At 45.9% G+C, this 25237-nt stretch overlaps 2 protein-coding genes across 4 annotated transcripts in view; one reads left to right on the forward strand and one right to left on the reverse strand.

Moving 5' to 3' along the window:
* Positions 1–797: 797 nt before the first annotated feature.
* TOLLIP (toll interacting protein) lies at positions 798–17943 on the reverse strand. Of its 3 annotated transcripts, none has more exons than XM_075566889.1 (7): positions 17787–17943; positions 7991–8140; positions 7575–7757; positions 6715–6867; positions 6224–6314; positions 5408–5428; positions 798–3538 (listed from the first exon to the last, which is right to left on the reverse strand). In XM_075566889.1, the coding sequence occupies exons 1-7, from the start codon at positions 17817–17819 to the stop codon at positions 3327–3329; spliced, it is 843 nt and encodes a 280-aa protein (XP_075423004.1). In that variant the 5' UTR covers positions 17820–17943; the 3' UTR covers positions 798–3326. The 3 variants fall into 3 exon arrangements, with proteins under 3 accessions (XP_075423004.1, XP_075423007.1, XP_075423005.1); XM_075566892.1 differs by lacking the exon at positions 17787–17943 and adding an exon at positions 10571–10745; XM_075566890.1 differs by lacking the exon at positions 5408–5428.
* Positions 17944–18010: 67 nt separating this feature from the next.
* BRSK2 (BR serine/threonine kinase 2) overlaps positions 18011–25237 on the forward strand; it is a 131600-nt gene continuing 124373 nt past the window's right edge. The window contains exons 1-4 of the mRNA XM_075566883.1: positions 18011–18103; positions 19202–19312; positions 21310–21478; positions 21779–21967. The gene's annotated coding sequence lies outside the window, so the exon portion shown is untranslated. The remainder of the gene's footprint in view (positions 18104–19201; positions 19313–21309; positions 21479–21778; positions 21968–25237) is intronic.

Here is a 25237-nt window from a genome sequence, read left to right on the forward strand (position 1 = left end):
TTAGCGATCACTAGAGCTACTATATCCCTAAGGTTGCCAGGTGTCCAGTATTGAGCCGGGCTGTCCTGTATTTGGTCACTGTCCAGTAAAGAAAATTAGAGGCTAGTCTGGATATCCTCACCCCATGAGGGGCAAGGCAGGAACACACCAGCCCAAGGCTAGGACTGGAACACCACAGAAAGGGAGGGCCCCTACCTTTTATACCTAGGGAGGGGGTAATCCTATGCCCCAGTATCTGCACAGGTCTAGATGACTCACACGTAGTGATGTACTGAGTACCCCCGGAAATTACCCGGAAGCAGGGGGCTGGGACCGGCACCGTGTCGGAACCGGCGCTGGGCAATTTCCGGGCAGTTAAAAATAGTTCAACACGTACCTACAGCCGGTGACGGAAGGTGAGGAAGACCGTGGCGACATCTGGGAGCAGCAGCAGACGTTCAGCAGCAGCCGAAGTCCCTGTCCAGCCGGCGGGAGCAGCAGGAACCGAGCAAACAGCTCATGCCTGTGGGAGCTGGGGAGCCATGTGACCGGAGCAGGAGCGTTCCTGTTGGGGAGGAGCTGTGTTGTGCCTACTTTTATTTACTAAAATGCAAGTTACTTATGCTTGTTGTGTGGTTTTAATACATTTATCTACCACTCACCCCCCCAGTGCGCGATGATTGACAAAATTCTAATCTACAAAATTCTAATCTACAGGGGCTCCTTTTAAATGTACTATTTTGGTTAGATAGATAAGATACATATACACACAGTGATTGTAACTGGAAGTCACCAAGCAACACACAAAAGGAGCTCCATTATATTCATATAATTATCCATTTATTAATTTAGGCAGATAAAAAAAAAACAAAAAAAAAAAATGCCGTTAACAGCATTGGAATTAATTTACATCTGGGGTAATGTTAACGGGTGGAAAAATGCAGACATAACAGCAGGTCAGCTTTTATTATACATAGGCACCACAGGACACCTTATATAGTATATAGAGGGTTTCAGCGCACCTTACATAAAGAACAGAGGCGGGATTCTTGACGGATTGACAATTGGATGCAAGGGGACCCAGAAATAGAAGCCCGGCGGGCTCTGTCTTCCTGTGTTCCTCTCTGCGCTGTCCTGCCATAGAGGTGACTGGCTCTATATTCCAATGCCCCTGCTCTCAGCCATCTAGCACTAGATTTCACTCTCTCTATATTCTGGTTATGCTCCACTGAGCCACTCAGCATTAGTAGCTCTAACACTCCCAAACTGCCCAGCTCGATCTAGACTTCTAGAGGTAGCTGGCACTTTCATACCCAACTCAGCCACCCAGACTGTTTTTTTTAACAGACCATTCAGTCCTAGAGGTTCTAAAATGCATCCCTGCCCCCCTATGTCATTGAGGTCCCACTCTGCACCCCAGCAACCTGTGCCATAAAGGGGGATTACCTGTATGTTATGCAATACACTTAAGCCGCCCTATTTTAGAGGTGACGGGCTCTGCACACATATACAGCAACATTATCAGGGCAGCTGTTAACAGCTTGAAGGCAAGCAACACATTGCACTGGCTCATCTGACACTAGAAGGGGTTAGAAAGAGTACAACAATTAAGTTGTTCGTCATCATCATCATCATCATACATACATACATGTACACGCACACATGAAGATGCTAATCCTCTCCGCTGAAAACACAATATCCTATATTTACTATGGCTTAGCATCGCATAGTAAATATGGCTGCATATCTGAAAAGAGGTGCACAGGGACATCGTCTTATCAAATCGGAAAGGTCTTTTTAACACGTATTCAAAAAATATTTTGGTTGTAAAGCAACAAAACAAACAAACAAAAAAAAAAAAAGACATGGGTTTTAAAAATGGCTTCAGTATCTTCACCTCTGCTTCATGATGTGCGGTTATCACAATGCCCACAATAGGGCGCTACGGCCCACATTCAGCAACGGCTGTTCATATAAATGGCATTAATGGCGTGCTAAAGCTTAGCACCCCTTTTGTGATTCTGGGCCTTAGAGGTTTATATGCTAAATCGTGAGGGACATGGCGAGATTCATTTAACCTTTGTCTCTTACCAGTGTTACTTGTGTCTATAAAGCAACACATTTTATGGAAGATAGTTATCCAAGATTTACAGAACCTGTCACAGCTATCTTGCATGAAGCCAAGGAGGGAAAAATACCACCGACAGAGAATTTGCTTCATATAGCCACTGCCTGCAACACCTCTAACTCCTTTCGTGCCATATAACCAATCCGTTATTGTTCCCTAACTACTCCAATTGCCCCATATAACCATTCTGTTATTCTTCCCTAACTCTTCCCATTACTCCACAGAACCACTAAACCCCTAATTTCTCCCATTGCATCATAACTTCTCTCACAAAAATCACAAGCCAAATGCACAAACTAGGTAGAAAGTAGCCTGGGTTATAGATGCCAAGAGAACAAAAATACTTTTCAAAGTCAATTTTATAACAACCGCCTTGATATATACATATACAGTATACACCCTGTGTGTTTCACTCCAATTTTGGTTAACATTAAACAGCTACCGTGACAGTTTCTTCAAGGTGAGAGTTGCTAAAGTGACACTAAAATATATATATATATTTTCATATATATTCTGCGTACATGGTATGGGGGTATGCCTAGCTGGCCAGAAAATGGTGGAAAGAAGTCACCTTTCATCTAGTCTACTTCAATAGCGCATTTATGTCCAACGCAGACCTCATAAAAAAAACTTGCTTGTAATCTCTCCCCCCCCCCCAAAAAACAAAACAAAAGTGTTGGTAGCAGCTACCTCATAGCTCAGGACTGGAGGGAGAGGTCCAGTCAGATTGTGTGTGTATTCTATACATTTATGTTGATTGACCTCTGTGAAATGAAGTGGCCCTGGCTACAGTGCAACCTGTTTGGGTATGTTTATACTGTATATTGAATGTAGAATTGAACCAACCAGTTAACATACTCCTTAGCACTGGTCAACTGTCTGCAGATCTTAATAGCTCCTGGCTACCCTATCATGTACAGCTCATTCTCATCACACAAAACATAGATAAGTGTAGAACAAGCTCAACTAAACTTCTGAAAAACCCAATTCCAATAACGGAGGACATTGTAGGGTCAGGAGGACCATGAGGGAACCTCCCATTGCAGTAACTTTTTTTTTTTTATAAAAAGAAGCGGAGAAGACCACGATGAACACATCAATATGAAGGAGCAGCTACAACTTAACATTTCAATCGTTGGAGTAGAGGGAATAAGGAGCCGCAACTTGGCAAATCAGATGGGATACTGGAAAGGGGACCAGGAGGGAAGGGACAGGGGCACTATGACTCTTCCACCATCAGGAGCAGGGAGTTGATTGCAGAGTCCCTATCCCCTCGTTGAGCCTCCAGCACAGATCGGATGACCTCGGGGTCCATATTGGGGAACATATCCTGGATGGCTTTTAGGTCCTCCTCCCGGTTTTGGTGCTGGGGGTTGAGGGCAGGTTGGGGGAGAGGCATAGGCATCCCAGGGCTGTAGACTGTCGGCATACCTGAAGATGGGGGGGAGGGGTGAAAAAGAGTCAGATAATATTTGGTCCCCAAAGTCCATTTAACAAAGTAGGTGCTAGAGGAGTGTCTACAACAAAGGCACACAGAAAGCCAAGTTGTTAATGCAGTCATCTCTCTCCCCCCCCCCCCCTTAGAAAATGTGAGTGCCTGATGGTGTTAAGAAAGGTCCTAGCAAGCCTGAAAGTGAGGACACTACTAGTAAAACACTGATCAAGGAGTCAAGAGATGTTGCCCCTGTGCTCAGAGGGGAAGATGGGAGATAACAGGCTCTGCAAATCCAGATAAAAGGGAGGTGTCAGATGAGGGCAACATTAGCTCAGTAAGAGGACACAGGTGTGAGTACTCTGCATATAAGGAGAGTCTTTGACATTGTGCGTACGAGAGAGGGAAGACTGCCATTGTCCAGTGTGTTAAAAACCAGGCATTGGACACTGACCAAATCAGAACGATTCAGTCAAATAAATAGTATTAAACTTCTCCAGAACTGGAGAGACACCTTGCCAGCACCCTGAATAAGGAGCTGGCTCCTAGAGCAGGGATCGGCAACGCCAGTCCTCAAGGGCCAACAACCGATCAGGCTGTCAAGATATGCCTACTTCAGCACAGGTGGCTCAGTGGTTCAGTCAAAATGACAGGCACCTGTACTGAAGCAGGGATATCCCCAATACCTGACCTATTGGTGGCCCTTGGAGACTGAAGTTGCCCTGCACTAAAGGTACACGGATTAATACTCATGCTACATGCTAGTGAGAGAAAACAACCCTTAATCCTATAAAATTCCCTACCCCCTTCTGTATGGCAGTCCCACTTGTATATACACCTTTCTCTTTGTGCAATATGTAAAAAGCGCACATACAAGTTTGAGGGGGAATGCTTACTGCAGCATTTCTGCAATCCATTTATTTGCATGTTAGTCTCTACTGTCAGTGGGGTGATGAATGTGGACACACACCCTATTTAAAGTGAGATTTCCCAAATAACTGTCCAAAACATTAACCATATCTCTGGCAGCATATTGGTTAAGCAAGCTAAGTGGATTCCTCGATGTTGTCCCTTTAATTGGGGCCTAGGAAATGCATGCTTAGCAATACAGACATGAGACAACAAAAAACCCATAATGATGGATGGAATCATTAGCACTAATTTTAGGTGGGACTGCAACCTAGATTGATTTTAGGAGAGTTAATGACATGTTACAAGGTGTGGGGGGGGGGGGGGGTGATATAGGGCAGGTGCGCTAACTCCAATCCTCAAGGGCCACCAACAGGTCAGGTTTTAAGGATCTCTGCTTCAGCACAGATGGCAATCAGTGGCTCAGAATGTGAGGAAGCAGGAATATTTCTAAGGCCGCGCTTATAGTGCCGTCGACGCTGAAAAAAATCAAATTGAAGTGACTTCCAGCGATCAAGCCGTCGCGCCGCCCCTACTATAAGCGCACGCGACAGCATCAATACAGGTTTTGACGGGCCGTCGCGTTGCTATCGCTATAAGCGTGGCCTTATACCTGGCCTGTTAGTGGCCTTTGAGGACTGGAGTTGGCCACTCCTACAATAGGGATATGACTATACCATCACATGACTTTGTTCTTGGTTCACTAGGGCCCAGGAGGAGCAGTGGAGGGCAGATAAATCAGGACAGCCAATAAAGTGTAGCAACTTGTTTCCCTTATACAAACGGTAGCATCAGGGAAAAGTAATGGCGTTTGTAAATACTTTTTTCTCGCTTGGCGAGACCGCCCATTAAAAAATAATAATCTGGTGAGCCGTTAGAAGCTTTAACGGCAACGGGGTCAAATGACTACACGGGGAGCAAGCAGGGGGTACATCATGCAGAGGGCTATGCAAACTTACCCATAGACATGTAATCAAGGCCTGGGTGGGCAATGTAAGCAATTGAGAGACAGAGATAAGAGATGGAGAGTGAAATATGTCATTATTATCCTATCTTCTCAGATTACCATAAATGGGGAAGTGTGACAGTGTGAAATGCAAGGGACATCTAGGTTGCCATTATCATAATACAGAGACACATACCCGTCACAGTACAGACATTCCGCTCCCCCCGGTACATGGAATCGGACATATCATTGCCAGCCATTTCGCGATTACTGAATGTGGGTGCTAGGGGTGTTCAGAGCAAGAAGGCGGGGAGGGGTGTTCTATTTTCAGGGCAAGAGGGTTAAGGATTTTAGGCAAAGGGGTTAGAATTAGGGGGTTTTAGAAACAGAATAACTAATGCAGGGATATCAGTGACACATACCAGTCCAACACCACTGTTCCATTACAGACCACACTACTCCTATTATTCCAGCATGAACCTCTAGCACAGGGGTGCACAGTCTTTCCCTGCCTGCTTCCCTCCCTGCTTGCGCCGCCCCCTCCCCTCCATACCTCGTCTCCGGCTCTCTGCGTCAAATGACGCTGCGGGTTCGAATTACGTGACATCGCCATGGCAACGTGACATCATGTGTCATTTGACGCCGCGTTGCCGAAGACAAGGTAAGTGAAGTTGCAGAGGCCTCACGCGATCACCCGGCATCCATTGAAATGCCTTGGGGAAGAGCCCGGGGCCGCTGTGCCCCCCAGTTTGCGCGCCCCTGCCCTAGCACACACAGCTTCACTACATTCCAGTCATGCACACGCCCATTCCTTCATCACTATACCCACCTGCGATGGGCACATAGCCGATCCCTTGCTGGTACACTGTGGGCATCAAGACTACAGGCTGAGGTTGCATCATCATTGCTGCTGGTAGAGACTGTGAGAGAGGGATATTGAATGGCATTAGAGGACAGAGAAAGGGGGAGGTGGAGATAAAAAGGATTAGTGAGAATGGGGATAGAACAATGAGAGAAAGAAAGACAAAGACGAGAGATTGTCAGTGAGGGCATTAAGACAGAGCAGAAAGAATACACCCTGGGCACCCGGTATAACTACACAAAACAACAAGGTGATAGGGGTGGGCAGTGATGGAGTGAGAGGCTGCCCTCACCAAAGCAATGCCCCCTAATATCATTAAACATCATTGATCATGCCATCCTTATCGCTGTGCCACCTCACTCATCAGGTTGATCCCAGGCAGTGCCCTCTGTGTAGGGCATCAGGTTGATCATACCATTCTCGCCCCATGCCCTCTTCCTTTAGCAGTGCCCTCTCACCGTATATGACATCACCAGGTTGATCATGCCCTCCTTGTCGTCCCCCTGCCTGCCACTCAGACTGAACCATTCGTCCACCACCTTCCCCTCCTTCAGTGTCTCCGGGATGGTGATGTGCGTCCAGGCGATGCGGTCGTCCATGGAGAAGGCTCTCTGTGTGCCAGACAGCCGAGGAAACAGAACAGGGGTTACAAGTGACGTGCGAGTTAAACACAGACCATGGGCTCAGAAACAGATACAGGGCAGGTGGCATTCAGCACAGTTGAAAAAGGAAAAGGAAATGATCCATTACCCAGACTCAAGTTACATACTGCATTTATATTTGATTTTCGAGAGCTGCATATTTTTGAAGTGTGGGAGAACCATATCTATGGGCTAGGGATTTATAGGTCACGCGAATGCTGAACGTGAGATATAAACCATTGCTCAACTCATCTTGAGCTGATGGAATGGAGAACATACTGTAGGACGTGATCTGGGACTTGAATAAGACGATTGCCATTACAGTGAGACTGCCTACAAAATCGACCAGTGGAAGGGTGGGAAAAATCAGTACAGGACATGGACTGTGAAAAGTGGAGATGAAATTATTACACTTTTCAAATAATGCGCCTTTCACCATGTGATGTTACCCTAATCGTACATACAGAACTACACGAGACGGGGGATCGATAGAGAAACAGCAGGTGATAGGACTAGGTTTATTCATGGTATACTGAAATGTGATGACATCATAAATGGAGACAGGCACAGTGCTGCAAGCCAACACCAGCTAATAAGGACAGGCCCAGAGCTGCAGACCAACACTGGCTCATGAAGACAGACGCCGTATTACAGCCCTATGAGTTACTGATACTCACCTCATCAAAGATCTCCAGGTAGAAAGAATCCACGCCAGGGGGGATGGTACACTGAATGACCTTGTTCCACCGGGGGTTCTTGGCCCCGTTGTGCGCAGTGGGCGTCTCGTATACCGCGTATCCCAGACGTATCCGGCAGTACGGGTCCATACGAGTCATGCCGTAATTTTTGGCAAGCTTGCCCTGGGAGAGGGAGGAAAGGGGTTGTGGAACTAGGCATGAATCGCCGAAGAACAAACACTGATACAGGCACAAAAAGGTCCCAAGTATGTGTTACAGTCACCCAAAGGAGGGAAAGACTTATGTACCCTAGGTCTCTTTCCACATCACCGAATGATACTGGAATTCGAGGGACAGACACCACCTGTGTCACCCTGCAGTCGGAGTCCCATGCAGCACCAATACCCTTTACATACCTGCACCACAGTGATGCTGAGACGTCCAACTGTTCCCATCGCTCCAGAGTACTGCAGTTGCTGTGCGGCTTGCGCGTCCTGGTGGATTTGCTGCTGTTGCTGCGTTGGGGTGATGCGCAGGAAGTCCTGGGGCAGCTCCCCGACAAACACCTGTAGGGACAACGCAAGAGATCTCACACCCTGCGTGTAAAGGAGGTACTAGAGGGGAACCCAGGAACATCTCTTGGGTTTCGTATTGCCTAGTAACCCTTTCACTGCGAGAGATACATAAAACACATTACCACCTTAATCAGAGCTCTTTGAATGGAGTCACCTTACCACGCCTTTCACACCCAGAGAACACTGCAATGCCTCTCTCATCGCACATGCCTTTTCCTGTCATAGCTGAGGGTGTTAACACGTCACTGATAGGAAGGACTTTAAAAGCTTGTCCCTTTCTCACGCCACCCCTTCACCTTTGTCAGACACTGCTTCAGGTGAGAAAGCAAGAGTAAGATTGAGCTGCATTCAAACACAGTGAAGTTTGGGCCCCTTGGGATGGGACTGACAGCTCATGAGTCACACTGCTCCCCCCTTCCTGTTCCAGTTTTCAGCTCAATCTATTCTGGCAACATCTTCCCAAGCATGAACATGACATCTCGGCCATATTAAAGCAAGTGTTCCCCACCCCGGGTGCATTGCCACCTCCTCTGCCCCCACTCTTGTCAGTGAGGGGGGGCTTCTAAGTGAGGAGGGATCTCGGAGCAAATCTACACGGATATCCTGTATACACCGTCAGAAACCAACATAATGGCCATCTACTAATGGTATATACCTATGCACCTATACTATACACATTACATACAACTCAAAGACAATTGATATAAAACACATCTTTCTTAACTGCAATTGGTGTAAACTGAACAAGAAACAGTAACTGGGTTTATTGAGCAAAAGCCTTTGATTTGATTACACCGTTACAATTCTGTGTCCTACTGGAGTATTATGGATACAACTTGTCGGACTAATATTAAAAACACACATATTACAGCCTCCCTACAGTTGTTTAAATTTGTTATTAGTTTTATCTTCTTAATTGTATGATAATAAGTTATATTTTATCTGTTTTTGAACATACTATGATTGCAAGTGTATTAACCGAACTAGCTCCTCCACTAGAGTTCTCCGGGGGCTCAAGGGGGGGATTTATATCTATTTAGGAGCGGGGTGTAAAAATCCTGGGATCCTAAAAAAAATATTCAATCCTGGCACCCGTGTTGCAGGGCTAACTAACCGCAGCGACCAGCAACAGCACAACCCCCTGGCACCAACAGTTTTAATATTTTTGTCCACCCCTGATATTTATATACATATACGAATATCCAAATATAGATCTATTACTATATAGATAGCTGTAAATATTAGATTTGTTGGTATTTGTTACAGCTTTAATAGGCTGTTCTTGATCTCCCTTTGCAGTGCACGGTGGCATGTAGCGGTGCCTGCTATACAAGGAGAACAATAAGGGTGCCCGCTATACAAGGAGAACAGTAAGGGTGCCCGCTATACAAGGAGAACAGTAAGGGTGCCCGCTACACAAGGAGAACAGTAAGGTTGCCCAAATACTTCAGGAAAACATCTTGGGGAAAAAATGATATACTTGGGGGGTAGGGGGCGGGAATTCAACACATTCAGAGGCCTCCATTTTGAATGGGTGATAAAATAGAGTGAAATTGAAAAAGGTCTTACAAACTTCTTCAGAAATAGGCAATTATTTGTTTCCTGAAGGCAACGTTGTGCAGACTATATGAAGTCTGCACCCCTAGATCGTCTTTGGGGAGACCCATAAAGTTTCTGCAGTAAGAGACCAGATGTTTATGGATAAAAGTAAATCCAAACACTCACGTTTGATCTTCACTCACTCATGGATTCTCTGCCTGAGTGTGGCAGGCCGCAGAGAATAAACATCCAGATTCAGCACGCACGGCAAAAGCAGTGCACAGCCATGGGAGCCCGGATCACCAAAATGGAGTATAAAATAATCTTTATTTTTTCAGACATGGGTAAAAAGGAGACACCAAAAGGTGCCTGTGGCATCTCCTTCTTTCCCATGACTGAAGAATAAGGATATTCTTTTTATACTCCACTTTGGGGATCCAGACTCCCATGGCTGTGCGCTGCTTCTACCTCGCTTGCTGAATCTATACAAGGAGAATAATATAGAGGCAGGAAGAGGGGGGTAAGGGACTTGCACTGCTCCTCACACTACCTAGTAGTATCCCAGGTGAGACACCCGGCACAATATCTCCACAAAAACGCTGATCAGTTACAGATTAGCGAGGATGGAGGCAGAGACTCACATTAGGGAAGAGGAACTGACAAAACTATATTTGTACCAGAGCTGCAACAGCACCAAAGTGCCACGCCATGCAAAACCCGAGCAACCAAACATTAGCCTTGAAGGCCTGCATTGAATTACAAAGCACAATCAACTTAATTAACCCCTTGGCAATCACTCTCCAGTCCATCAGATACAATGAGGAAGCCAGAAAGCATGGTCATGAAAGATTCAGCATATAGCACCCAACAATGTCTCCGTACCTTGGTAATCAGTGCCGGGGTGCCTGTCTGAGGAGCGGGAGCTCTAATAATTGCATTAGGTGTTCAATTCCAATAAGGTGCCCCCTTGCTAGGTGATCGCAGCAAGGTGTTTTTAATGCCCCCCACCTAGAAAACGGAAGGTCCTCCGTCTGTCTCTCTGAAAACTCACACACTCAGGAATGTGCTGCTCGTATGTCAAATCTTAAGGTGTGGATGTTCAGTGGAAGAATGGGGCAGGACTTTAAGATTAGTGAAGGAAGTAAAACCGCCAGTGTGGGCTAAAAGGTCTTTTCAAAGTGGTTTATCAGGTATATTATTTAAAAATAAAAAAAAACACATTTACAGCATGGATTACACAAGAAGCGTAACCAGGTGCTTTTTGCACCAAGGACTAGTTCCTACAGTGCACCATTCCCCTCTGCACAGACACGGACGCACCTCTGTGTCTTCCCCCAGCCTGTGCCGCCCGCCCTACGCACCTGCCTCCAGCCTTTGCCGCCCGCCCTGGGCACCTGCCCCCAGCCTGTGGCGCCCGCCCTAGGCACCTGCCCCCAGCCTGTGGCACCCGCCCTGGCCGCCCGCCCCCAGCCTGTGGCGCCCGCCCCCAGCCTGTGGCGCCCGCCCTGTGCACCTGCCCCCAGCCTGTGGTGCCCACCCTGTGCACCTGCCCCCTGCCTTTGGCGCCCTATGCTGTGCATCTGCCCCCAGCCTGAGCCACCCGCTCTGTGCACCTGCCCTCAGCTTGTGCCGCCCGCTCTGTGCACCTGCCCCCAGCCTTTGCTGCCCGGTCTGTGCACCTGCCCCCAGCCTGTGGTGCCCGCCCTGTGCACCTGCCCCCTGCCTTTGGCGCCCTATGCTGTGCATCTGCCCCCAGCCTGAGCCACCCGCTCTGTGCACCTGCCCCCAGCCTGCGCCGCCCGCTCTGTGTGGCCACCCACACAACACAGCTGCTGGTCAGCGCTACAGCTGATCACAGCGTCTGATCCCGATGAGGCGGTAGTGAAGTAGGATTGGACGCGTTGTGACCAGCTGCGGCGTTGACTGACAGGTTAATCAATGCAGTGCCTCACCACAGGCACAAGGAGGAGGAGGGGGAATTTCCGTGCCCCTCATCAGGGATGCTGCCCTTGGGCAGCTGCCCCCTGCGCATGGTCACCAACTCTTTCAATGTCTCCTGATACAGTATAACAGCAGCAGCGATAGAGTATTTAATCCTGGGTCATGTGATCACTTTCCAAGCAGTCACATGACCCTGGAGCCCTCACTCACAGGAAAAACATGCTGGATGTATGTGGTACAGATCTCTATCTCTATCTCTATCTCTATCCTATATAATATTTTTTTTTTTTTCTCCTTCACTGGCAGAAGTGGCAAAAACACAAGTCATGCCTGTTAGGCAGCAAACAGGTTAATCAACTCCGTTTCCTGCAGATGTTTGAACGTCACCGGGACCAGCACTCGAGGGACCTTGTGACTGTACCACATACATCCAGCATGTTTTTCCTGTGAGTGAGGGCTCCAGGGTCATGTGACTGCTTGGAAAGTGATCACATGACCCAGGATTAAAATATATGATGAGCATACAGTTATATTTGCATATTTGCTTTCCTGTGGAGGGTTTTTGTCACTTTTTTTTACTCACCATAACTTAACTCAGTATTATGGTTTAGCCTATCCCATAGCCTCTCTTGCATTCCCAGTAAAATCAACCCCACACTGATGAGACCCATCAAGGTCGAAACGGCTGTCTGTGGGTGGTTTTCTGGGTATGCACCTTAACCCTGGCTGTGCTCAAAGCTGTGACCATGCAGCAAGCTTAAGCCTATAGGGAACCATGTTAAAAATGGTTATTGAGGCAAAAAGTGACACTGTGTGCTCATTTGCATGTCATTTCCCAGAATCCCTTGCTGCAGTGGAAGTGCTGTATGCTGGGTGATGATGGGGAAAGGCGGGGTTGCAGACCTGCCTAAGACATGCAGATGAGCATACAGTTATATATATATATATATATATATATATATATATATATATATATATATATATATATATATATATATATATATATATATATATATATATATATATATATATATATATATATATATATATATATATATATATATGTGTGGTTGACAAATCACCAAAAAATCTACTCGCCACACAAAAAAATCTACTCGCCACCTAGTACCAAACGTGTGCTGCTTGGGCCAATATTTACTCGGCCGGGGGTTAAATCCACTCGCCCGGGGCGAGCAAATGTATAGGTTTGTCGAACACATATATATATATATGTACTAAAAGATGCAATTGAATGTAGTCAGACAAAAATTTTTTTTACTTTTGTCAATAATCCAACAATTTCAAATTTGCTAATTTCAAACTAAATCAAGCTGTTCTAAAAGCAAAGACCGTTCATTAATTAAAAATTGCATTTTTTCTGCACCTCTGCATAGGGCAGTGTTCATTAACCAGGTGTTTCCTTTACCCTCAGCCTACTCTGTTCTTGTCCGAGAGCCAATAAAGATGAGGGGAGAGGAGGCTTTGCTTGTGCAAACTCTTGCTGAACACAGATTAGACAAAAGGGAACAGCCTCAGAGGGGGGGGGGGTCATGTGATCACGACTATAAATGCCGTAGGTCTTGTTGCACTCGGGTGCCCCTGGACCTCCGGCACAGCAATACTCAGGAGTTGGGTTGCTGCCAGGTACTAGCTTTAGGATTGGATTGCCCTGATGATGGTAACATTGCAACATACAGATGATCTAGATCTTGTAGCATTGGGCTGCACCCATCCTTACAAATTGGTCAGGGGAGAGGTACACACCCCAAGAGAACAAACCTGACAGACTAATAGGACAGCTTTGTGACAACACGTGAAGTTACACAAAACACCTCAACAATCGAGGACTATCGAAAACCAGCACTGGAGACCAAATAAAGTGAAATCAAGTTTAATTATCACATAAGGCTGTGGTCCCAGTCAGCACTGGAGCACGCGCGCCAGGCAGAGGGGGGGTGAGAGGCGACGCGTGCACAGCGTTCTTTGGTCCAGAGAGAGAGGGAGAGTTTGCGACGGGAGGGGGCGTGGTGGGGGGTTTGCGGGGGCATTGCCATGACCTGACGCGGCTGGTTCGCCCTCATTGGCTGAACCGCCAGCGGGGGCATGGTCACGCCTCCATCGCAAGCTCTAAACTCCATTTCACCGAGTTTAAAATATCTGGCAGTACGGCGCAGCTGCACCTTCAGCGGGAAGGTGCGTACTGGGCCCAGCCCCATTGAGGGGCGGTGCTTATACGCACAGCGCACTTAGTAGTCACTGGGACCGCAGCCTAACGCCAACATTTCAGTCCTGAGGAGGGACCTTCCTTAGGGGTACCTTACAACCAAAATTAAAAGCCAAATATGTATGGCCAAAAAGGGGTGAAGTGAAGTGGGCAGGGGTAATAGGGGTCAAGGGTCACCTAATGAAAACAGTACAAAAATACGTGATATGAAAGACGACAAATAAAACAATATCAAATAATTCACTTTTCTGACGCTGATCACTTGTATAGCAGAGACATTTACTTACCTTCCATGGCTTTTCAATTGTTGAAGAAACGCCACTTTTATAGCATAGCTACAGTGACCATGTGTCAGCTACAATGATTGGACAAGAAACACAATATGCTCTAGGTTATCAGATGCCCAGATACATGAAAGACAGATACTAGGAGGCCCGATGATTGTGACACTTCATTATACGAGTCGTCTTTTCTTATAATACAAAGCAAATGGTGTTTCTTGTCCAATAATAGTAGTCGACACTCACTGTAGCTGTGCTATAAAAGAGGCCTTTCTTCAATAATTGACGGATAGCCATGGAAGATAAGCACATGTCTTACCTATACAAGTGACCAGTGTTAGAAAAGTACATGCTTTGATGCGAGTTTGTCCTTTCAGATCACAGCTCGTTATGGATTTTGTTCATTAAGTGGCCCCTACCCCCGATTAGCCCTGCCCACTTCCCTTTGGCGGTATAAAAAGGTTTGGATTTTCATTTGCTTGAGAGGCACCCGAGAAAGTTCCCGCTGGGGATTGAAATGTCAGGTTTGTTATGCGACCGACACGCTCTGAAAACTGATATTGAAAAGAAAGGTGCCATCTGTAACGATCAGACACAGAGACACAGACAACACACACCTTGTGGCCTTTATCCTTTTACAGCTATGATAAGACAGGCAGCTAATATATTGGGTCACTCCCTCTATTTCTTTTAAAAAGAAAAATCTGTGTGTTCGTAAAACATAAGTAGCTTTTAGAAAGGAAATCCCTTAAGCCTTTGGGTATATTACAATAATCAAAGTTTTATTTTGAAACCTGCAATGCTGTTTTACAGGCCCGATAAATCATTTAAAATGTAGCCTCAGAGTTTTAAAAAACACACGATCTACACAGTATGTTTGAAGAGGAGACCTGTGAGGCGCTAAAGCTCTATACACAATCACTTCATCTATGATGAACTTTTATAAATGGTCTATGAGCCTTTAGCTCACTAGAGGGACAGTGGCACTGATCTTCAAGCATTGCGACCATGTGATGCTACACACGATCACAACCCGCCCCCTATTGTCGGATCGAAAATGCCCTTGAGAGGGGAAAACAATTCCTTTTGCGCCACCCTATTCAATATGGCGAGACATGGGGTAACACTTTAACTCCCACTCATGGATGCATGTCTTTATTTATATAGCGCCATTAATGTACATAGCGCTTCACAGCAGTAATACACGTGACAATCACGTGTAGTAAGTAGTTCATGGATAGTTAGCATCTCACCATAGCAAAGAGAGGGGATAGTGTCCATTTAACAGCAGAGAACCTATATGCATTTCTATATGCAAACATCCCATTGTTGGGCACAACTGCACATGTAACACCTTCTCTGCCTGACACATACTGAAAATGCCACCCAGGCGATAGATGGAGAAAGCAGGCTTTGAGAATGCCACCTCGTCCCAGTGATGACATCCCTTTGTGCCAATCTCCCTCACCAGTAAATCCCATAGTACATGTTGCTGCACCTCCCCCCTCATTTTGCTGTCTGGTAGCAACGTTAGTATAAAGGAGAGCTGATAAAAGACGGCCTCTTTCACGCAGTCTCCTTGTGTATCTTTTATTCCTTGCCCAGCACGGCCCGGTCCTTCAAGACGTATATCAAACTGGTGCACCTTGTCCCAAGCCAGAACAAATAATTGCATTTGCACCAATATCCCCCAGCGACATATGTATCAAGCTGGTTAATCTTGGTGCAGATCTCTTAGGAGCCTAATAAAAACCCCACCTAAACCTGGCGGATGATACAAGCAGAACAAAACTGCACCAGGTATAGGCGCAATTTTTGATCCATCTCATAATATTACTCACTCCTCCCCCAACTGCTATAAGAACTCCCCAAAATGCTCATGGCGCAAGCGGAGAAAAAATGTGGATCAAAGCGCCCTGATACTTTGAAGCAGGGTTAAAATTACTCCATGTGAACCTCTTATGGAGCAACTGATCCAGTTTGCAACGCTTGGTGTGTACACATATGCTCACACCCTCAGCATGCTTCTCCTCTGAACTGAAATGCAATCAGAAGCTCCTTTAACAGCGAGAAGCTTTTTTGCTACATCATGAACAAGACACTTGTGGCAAACAGGCGACCTCGCAGGGGCACCTGTCATCCGTTTGGCCACGGCAGCCCACTCTCCCCGTTGCAGACGGAGCAGGGACATCGCTGATGCGTTTCAGTGCTTTTCCCTGCTCCCTCTGGTCAGCTTTTTAGGAGTAGTGTCCCATTCCTCTCCTGTGGAGAACACTGGCATTAAGCAGCTGACTGGAGAAGGCAGGGCAGGTCTTCTACCTGCGGCTGCAACACAGACCCTCCAAAATTTTGTGGGTATAAAATACTTCTCTACTTGTGCTGGACGGCATTATTTCCAAGCAATCACTATGGAAGTCCCAGAACCTATGCAGTTTACCAGACACACAAAACCACGCAAATTACACGGTGTAATAGGTACAGCTGCTCTTACAGGGGCCAAAAACCATGTAGTTTAGCTGCTGAATAGGTACAGTTGGAGGGTCTCTACTTCTTGTACACCAAGGAGAGAGAAAGAGGCAACACATACCATGTTACACCCTCCCCCCCACCCCCCTATACATCATTCCACGCTTCCCTCATGTTCCACTGTAATTCCTGTACTTGTGGTGATTGGAGAAACTTCCAAACAAATCTTCTGCAAGTCCCCAAACCTACACAGCTTGCCACATACAAAAACCCCTCTGTGCAACAGGTACAGCTGCTCATACAGGAGTCAAAAACATATAGCGTACCTGCTAAATAGTTACAGTTGGAGAATATACCCCATGACCTTCCCCATACATCTTCCACTCGTCCCCATGGCTGCGCTTATAGTGCCCGCGACGGCGCCTGAAAACAAAACAATTTACTCCGTCGCCAGCGCTTATAGTAAGCGTGACAGCGACGGAGCATCTGGAAAATTGGTTGCGGGTTAAAATTGATTTTTCAGAGGCTGTCGCCACATGTGACAGCCTCTGAACCAATCAATCACCCTGTCGCCAGTGAGGTAGCTGAAAGTTAAAGTATAACTTTCGCTACTGGCGACAGGTGACATCGTCCGTCGCATCGCCTTTGCACGCACTATAAGCGCAGCCTTATTATATGCGCTACTCGCTACCAGTGAGGCCAGCAACAAATCAATGTATTGCCAACCCATGTCACCTCACACTTCAGCGTGTCCCAGAAGTGGCTTTATCCCCTTATATTAAACAAGTGTGAGACTTTTCTGGCAGTCTGGGGGAAAGGAGACACCCTGTATATTAAAATAGGAGGCTCTGTAATTGACCCCCACTATCCAACTGCCCCTATGTAGCAGTAACACGACATGTTTTTGGTCTCCTGTAAGAGCAGCTGTACCTGACACAGAAAGCGGTGGGGTGAGGTGCATAGGTTAGGGGACTTCCCATAGGGATTGCTTGGAAGTTCCTCCAGCCAGTACAGGTATACGCACCTTCCTTCCCGTACCACATGTTAGAGGGTCTGAATGGGGCATGTATATGATGACACCCTATACATAGTAAGTAAGGGACCCGGCAATTAACCCCTCATTCTCTGGTCCTTCTTCCTCTAACCACGGTACCCCGTACCCTTCCCTCCCTGTCCCGTTGCTCACCGGGCCCCGCTGGGTGCTGACCGTCGTTGCCATGGTTTCCCGGCCCCTCTCACTCCCTGCACGGACACTTCCTGTTATCGCGGCACCGTCTCGCGCTTTGCCCCACCTGACCCTCAGCCACGCCCAGCAGCGCGTGCGCAGAGCGCCATGAGGGAGGGGGGGAGGCTGGCCACCACTTTATGAACACGCGCACAAGAGAGTTGGTGAGAGAATTGGGTACGTCACGGGTAGTGACGCAAGCACTGCAACATTATGCAGGCATTGGTGCCAAAGGGTCACAGTGGGAGACCTAGAGCTTGTGTGTGGGAGTTTCCCTAGTAAGTAGGGAAAAGTGACCCAGTATCATATGTACTGATAGTATTATTATATATAACTATAATATACATTTATATGACATATATACAACATATCTGTGTAGTGTGTTTTTATTCATGTGTGTATATATATATATATATATAATATATTTTATAATATCTGTGTTGTGTATGTATATATATACACACACACACACACACACACACACACACGACAGGTACTCCTATATTTAAAAAAAAAAAGTGACATTTATTGACAACCTTTCGGCCCCCGCTGGGGCCTTTCTCAAGAGTCCCCAGTGGGGACCGAAACGTTGAGTCAATAAATGTCACTTTTTTTTAATATAGGAGTGAGTGCCTCTCCTGTTTTTCCTTTTCTAGTATCTTTTTGGTATATGTAATGCAGGTATTAGTGGCAGTCCACTATAGTAAAATTAACTGCCTGGGTGCAGACTGCAGCAAGGGTAAATATATTCGGGTGATAGAAAGCAGGCACATCAGGCCATGGGAGAAAAAAGATTACATTTATTTAAACATATCAACGTTTCGACTCACTCACGTCTTAAATGCTTTTATTTGTGCGAGCTTTTGAGATACACTGATCTCTTCTTCCGGCGGTGTTACAATGGATAAAGAAAGAGGTTTTTATGTGCTGTGTGTGATATACATATATATATATATATTGTCCAAGTAGTGTGTTTAACTACGCAGCCCTTCAGTGTTGCATTTTACTGCTATTATACCTTTTTGTTGAGTAGATTCATCCCAATTATTGGCATGTGCCTGGATCGGTGAATGTGCTACATATACATACTAATGACATTTAATCTTTTTCGATGATAATTTAAGGTTTCACACTGATACTTGGTTTATATGATTTCATGTGATCTGTCAGCATGCTCATTCTTGATGTCGCTATACAAATATATATACGTCACTGGGGTTCACTATGCAAATACAATGACATCACGCAGTGACACGGTTTGGCGCCAATTTCTCACTCGGGAGTATAAAAAGGATATTGTTTGTGCCTCAATGATTGTCTTGAGAAAGGTCCGAAACGTTGATTTTTGTTGATAAATATATTTTGTACTATTACAGGTTTGCTGATCCCTATGTAATGCCGATTTCTAAGTCTGCCGTCTGTCTTAGTCTGTCTCATTCCAATGGTTACCAACGTGGGGAAAAAGTATTTCCTCCTAAATGCCAACAGTAAGCACCATTCTTTTCTTTTTGATGCACCGTACACAGTATTCTGCGATGTGGGAGAAGGAGCGGCTCAGTGAGTAAAGACACTGACTCTGGCACTGAGTTTGAATGGAACCTGGTTCAATTCCTGGTGTTGGCTCCTTGTGACCTTGGGCAAGTCACCCTATCTCCTTGTGCCTCAGGCACCAAAAACATAGATTGTAAGCTCCACGGGGCAGGGACCTGTGCCTGCAAAATGTCTCTGTAAAGTGCTACGTAAAACTAGCAGCGCTATACAAGAACATGCTATTATTATTTTCATATGAAACAGGGTATCGCTAGTGTATGTGACACAGCCAAATTGTGCTTGCTTGAGTTTGTATTCCTCAGGCATGTTATGAAGATTGTGGATGAGTTAAGCCAGGGGACTGCGCGAGGCCTCTGCAAATTCCCTTACCTTGGCTTTGGGCGCGTGGTAACGCATCGTCAAATGACGCCGTTGACGTCACTTTTCTACCTGTCTCCTTGTCTCTCCATATACAGCACTGTGGGCTGCTTGTATCAGAACTTGCTCTCTGCCTTACTCTGTGAACGCACAGAACCAGTTCCATCTTATTAATTATGTATGTCTTTATTTATATAGCGCCATCATGTACATAGCGCCTCACAGCAGAAATACACGTGACATAATCATATAAATAACAAACAATAGAAATAACACATAATGGGAAGAAGTGCTTCAGACATAAAAGTGACATTTAGGAAAAGGAGTCCCTGCACCGAAGAGCTTACAATCTAATTGGTAGGTAGGAGGAACGTACGCAGACAGTAGGAAGGTGTTCTGGTAAGTGCGTCTGCAAGGGGCCACGGTCGATGTATGAGGTGTAAAGTATCAGCCACGGAGCTACTCATATGCTTCGTTAATGAGGTGTGTTTTAAGATGGGTCTTAAAGGGGGATAGAGAGAGTGCAAGTCGGATATTGAGGGAAAGGGCATTCAAGAGGTGCGGGGCAGTCAGTGAGAACGGTTTAAGGTGGGAGGGATTTAGACACAAAAGGGGGTAGATTGAAGACATCCTTGAGTAGAACGCAAGAGTCGGGATGGTGTATAACGAAAAATTAGGGCTGAGATGCAAGGAGGAGCAGACGAGTGTAAAGCTTTAAAAGTGAGGAGGAGAATTGAGTGCGAGATGCGGGATTTTATAGGAAGCCAGGAGAGGGATTTCAGCAGGGGAGACGCTGAGACAGATTTAGGAAAGAGAGTGATTCTGGCAACAGCGTTAAGGATGGATTGAAGGGGAGACAGGTGAGAGGCAGGAAGGCCGGACAGCAGGAGGTTACAGTAGTCGAGACGGGAGAGTGAGGGTCTGTGTCAGAGGTTTAGCAGTTGAGAAACAGGAACGAGCAACCTTTTGAATGTGAGAGGACAATGTGAGAGAGGAGTCAAGTGTGTCCTCTAGGCAGCGTGCTTGTGCTACTGGGTGTATGATAGTAATAATAATAACAACTTTATTTCATGTAGCACCTTTCTCCCAATGGATCTCAAAGCGCTTCACAATTACAGTAGAGTGCGCGGTAAGCAGCAGTGTACATAGTATTGTTACAGACACAGTCCCTGCCCCGTAGAGCTTACAATCTATGTTTTTGGTGCCTGAGACACAGGGAGATAAAGTGACTTGCCCAAGGTCACAAGGAGTTGACACCCAGATCTGAAACAGGCTGATTCAAACTCAGTGCCATTCTTTACAGTTAGTCTTTAATCACTGAGCCACTCCTCACTTTATCATTGCTCAATACATTTACAATGAACCCTACATTAATCACCTTGTGCTTCATACAAATCTCATTAGTCATTAACTAGATCATTCCTTTTGTTTTCCTGATCTAACTGTTGGGAAAGCTGAAGGGGTTGAGTACACTCTAAGTGTTGACCATTCACTAAATGATTACCCACCTGCCCTCCAGGCACTGCTGGGCAGCACACAACTAATGTTAGCACTCTTCTCCACCTCTCTCATTCAGTGGACAAGTTAGAAGATTTGTGGGAGTGTTTCATGTAAGCACCTTCCCATTACAGAAACCCTGACTTCTTATACCAGAACGTGCTCACAACCAAACTCTGAATAACATTGAAACGCCGCCATACAAACTGCCCAATCAGAAACAGTCTTCCCGTTCGTGCCTAAAGTAGGTAAGAGTTGTCCGGCCAATAATAAAAGCTTTAGAGAAAATGTGGGGATGTGTGTGACATCATTTCAACGGGGTGCCTAGGTGTTTTATACACTACTCTCCCTGTTATTAATAAGTATTTCCACTTTGTTCAGTGCACAAATGAGATGAGTTGGGGGGAGAGTTTTGCACAAACACCTTCACGTTTTAGAAGAGCTGACTTGAGTAGTATTTGAAAAAAAAGAAAGTAGGTTGGCAGGATTATGGGGTATGAACACTGTATTCTCCCTGTTATGAGTATTTTCCCTTGATTTTTACACAGTGCACCTCATGATCAGGGATGTAAACAAAGTGAAGAGAGTGAATCAGACTCGGGCTTGGTTGTGAGGAACAAGTTGAAGATGTCATCTGCGCTGATGAAACCTCAGTGACCTTAGGGAGGTTCTCTACAATGGCGTTCAGCCACCTTTCAATCAAGCCATCTTAGTGGGACCTGTTGTAATATTTGAAGGTACCGTACTGCGTACTGTAAATGTTGCACTATACAGCTCAACCCCGTTATAACGTGATCCGTTACAACGCAAATCACTTATAACGCGATGCAAGCGTTGCTCCCAATTTTCGTATTTATGAATACTTTACAACACGAATATTGGTGTCTTAAATACTTTATTGTACAATCCATACAATTGTACATTATTTCTAACGCGATCCGCTTATAACGCGATTTCATTCTTTGGACCCCAAGCACAGCGTTATAAGTGGATTGAGCTGTATTAACAAAGTTGTGTAGTAATGGAAGCACTGGTGTCCTCATTGCAACACTTTTCACAGTCAAGCTGACATCATACAAAACATTTTATTGGAGGAAGATAGCCCCCAAATTGTTCTATCTGCTATTCTGCAGTCTTGAACTCAGTTTGGTATACACAGACAGATCCAGTTCTCTTTAACATGTAACTTTTTTTTAATGTATATGTATAATGGCTAAGAAATATTTCCAGGATGTCATCATCACCTGGGCTTAAGCAAAGTGCAACCGTATCTCCGTGGAACGCATATGCGTTTCCCACCAAAAAGTTATGTGCAGACAGGACTCACTTATCAAAAGAGACTTTGCAAAAGATTCAAAACCAGCTATATTTGGAGCGAGAAGGGATAAGGAGTCACTCCCAAGGACTCCCCTTAGTATCATAGATAAGGTGATCATATGCCACCGTTTTGACTGGGACAGGACTGTTTTCCCAGTGCTTGTCCCAGTGTCCCGAAGGGGTGAGTAAAATGTCTCACTTGTACCGGTTGTGAAATTGCCTCTCCAAACGTCTTGCAGCGGCAATTTCGAAACTGGAACATATGGGACGGTTTAGTCAGCTGCGGCCCGGCTTGCACTACCATCTCGTCCACCGTGACTGTTTGTGTGTCTTGGGGGGAACTGTGTGAGGGAAAGAGGGGTGTAAGAGAGTTGGAGGAGTGAGAAGGGAATGAGAGAGGGGGGAGAGTCGGGTGATGGGTTGGAGTTAAGGAATAGAGAGGGGGAAGAGAAAGGAGGGTGGAGCGAGTGAGAGAGAGGGGTGCATGATTGAGAGATGATTAATAAATAATGTATTTTGTCCCGGTTTATCACTTTAAAAATATGGTCACATTAATCATAGATAGTAAGGGGTATTCTCCACCCTCCCTCCCCCCAGCACACAATAATATGTCAAAAAGATTCAACAGATTCAAAGATAGATCTTTCGGATTTTTTTTGTCTGCAGTGAAAAAAATATATACAATCATTCAGGTGTGAAGTCATTAACATGCAAGGTAATTAATACCTATAGTAACCAACACAACCTTATAACATCAAAAATAGGAACAGTCTCAGAACAACAAAAAAGGAAGAAAAGGTTGTTAGAACATGCGGTAAAAGACTGGACACTCTTACCCCAAACATATTATTGTAATCTTCAGTGCTTAGGTTCATATAAATTAGCCTTAAGGCATATGCATTTCATTGCACAAGACCGTAATGTGACCATTGGACACTGTGTGGCCAAAACTGGTATTGCAAGTGTAACGTTGCTGACTGCAAACAGGATACGGACAAGCACGGCAGGGGTAGGGACTAATATATCGACCTTGGCCTCGGATGCAAGGGTAATCAGGTATGTTCTGGGGTTGAGGCAGGCAAAAGGTAGTCAGGTCCGGTTCCGAGGTCGGGGCAGGCAAAGTGTAGTTAGGTCCGGTTCCAAGGGCGCGGCAGGCAAAGGGTAGTCAGGTACGGTTCGAAAGTCGAGGCAGGCAGCAGGCAAGGGGTAGTCAGATTAAGTTCCAAGGTCAAGACAGGCAGCAGGCAAAACAAAGGCAAGGGGTAGCTCAGACAGGACAAGGTAACCAGTATTTTGCACGAGCAAAGACTAGTAGCAACTGCCTGACTTTTAAAGGCCAGAGGCAGCAGTTGGCAATGGCAACCAAGAGGGGCTTATTTCCTGTCAGGGAAGTAAGGGCAGGATTTGCCAGGAAGCAAGATGGCCGTGGTGGCTTTGGACCAGATGATATCACTTCCTGTCAGCATTCATCCTGAATGTTCAGACAGATCCCTTATAGTATCCTCCCCTTCAAGGTCGAACTCCGAGGCGACCAGGTCCTGTTTTATTTGGCTGGCGACAGTGGAACGCCTTGACCAGGGCTGGAGCATGAAGATCCTGAGTTTTCACCCAACTCCTCTCCGTAGGACCATACCCCTTCCAGTCCACTAGATACTGAATTGATCCCCTGTAGATACGAGAGTCAGGTATCTGTTGTACCTCATATTCGATTTAAACTTCAACGGTTACCGGATTAGGAGCGGGAGGGTTGTTTGAAAAGCGATTCCTCACCACAGGTTTGGTGGGAATTTTTAATGAGGAGGGAAGTTTCAGCTGAAAAGTGACCTCATTGATCTTCCAAATTATGCTGTAGGGACCAATGAATCGTGGTCCAAGTTTACCTGAAGGTTGACGTAAGCAGATGTTCCGCGTCGAGAGCCATACTTTATCCACGATGGAATATGGGTGTGATGGCCTCCGATCTTTATCTGCTGACTTCTTTTGTCTCTCAGTAGCTGATTGAAGGTTTGCTTGAATCCCCTTCCAAAGGTCTTGCACATTCTGTGCCCTGGTATCAGCCGCTGGGACACCTGTTGCTGGAGAATGAAAGGGAAGGATATGAGGATGGTAACCCCATGCTGCAAAAAATGGAAAACAGCCCAGAGAGCCATGGGATAGACTGTTACGGACAAATTCAGCCACTTGTAGGAGTTCTGCCCAATCATTCTGGTGTTCATTAATATAGCATCTGAGGCATTGCTCCAAGGATTGGTTGGTGCTCTCAGTTTGCCCATTGGATTGTGGGTGATAGGCAGATGAAAAGTGAAGGTCAATCCCCAATCGCCTGCAAAATGCCTTCCAAAATTTTGAGATGAACTGGGATCCCCAGTAAGAGACAATCTGTAATGACAGTCCATGCAGATGAAATATCTCCTTGGTAATGATATCTGCCAGTTCAGAAGAAGAGGGAAGCTTCTTTAGGGGTACAAAATGAGCTTGTTTCGTGAAACGGTCAACAATAACAAGAATTGTCGTCATACACTGAGAGGGGGGGGGGGAGTTCTACAATAAAGTCCAAAGATAGGTGTGTCCAAGGACTGGAGGGTATCGGCAGAGGCTGTAGAAGCCCACAAGGCAATGTTCGGGGAACCTTAGTTTGGGCACATACACTGCAGGCTGAGACAAAGTCCTGTACCTCAGTTTTTAATTTT

The sequence above is a fragment of the Ascaphus truei genome, chromosome 12 (genome assembly GCF_040206685.1).
Source record: "Ascaphus truei isolate aAscTru1 chromosome 12, aAscTru1.hap1, whole genome shotgun sequence".
Classification (NCBI taxonomy): Eukaryota; Metazoa; Chordata; class Amphibia; order Anura; family Ascaphidae; genus Ascaphus; species Ascaphus truei.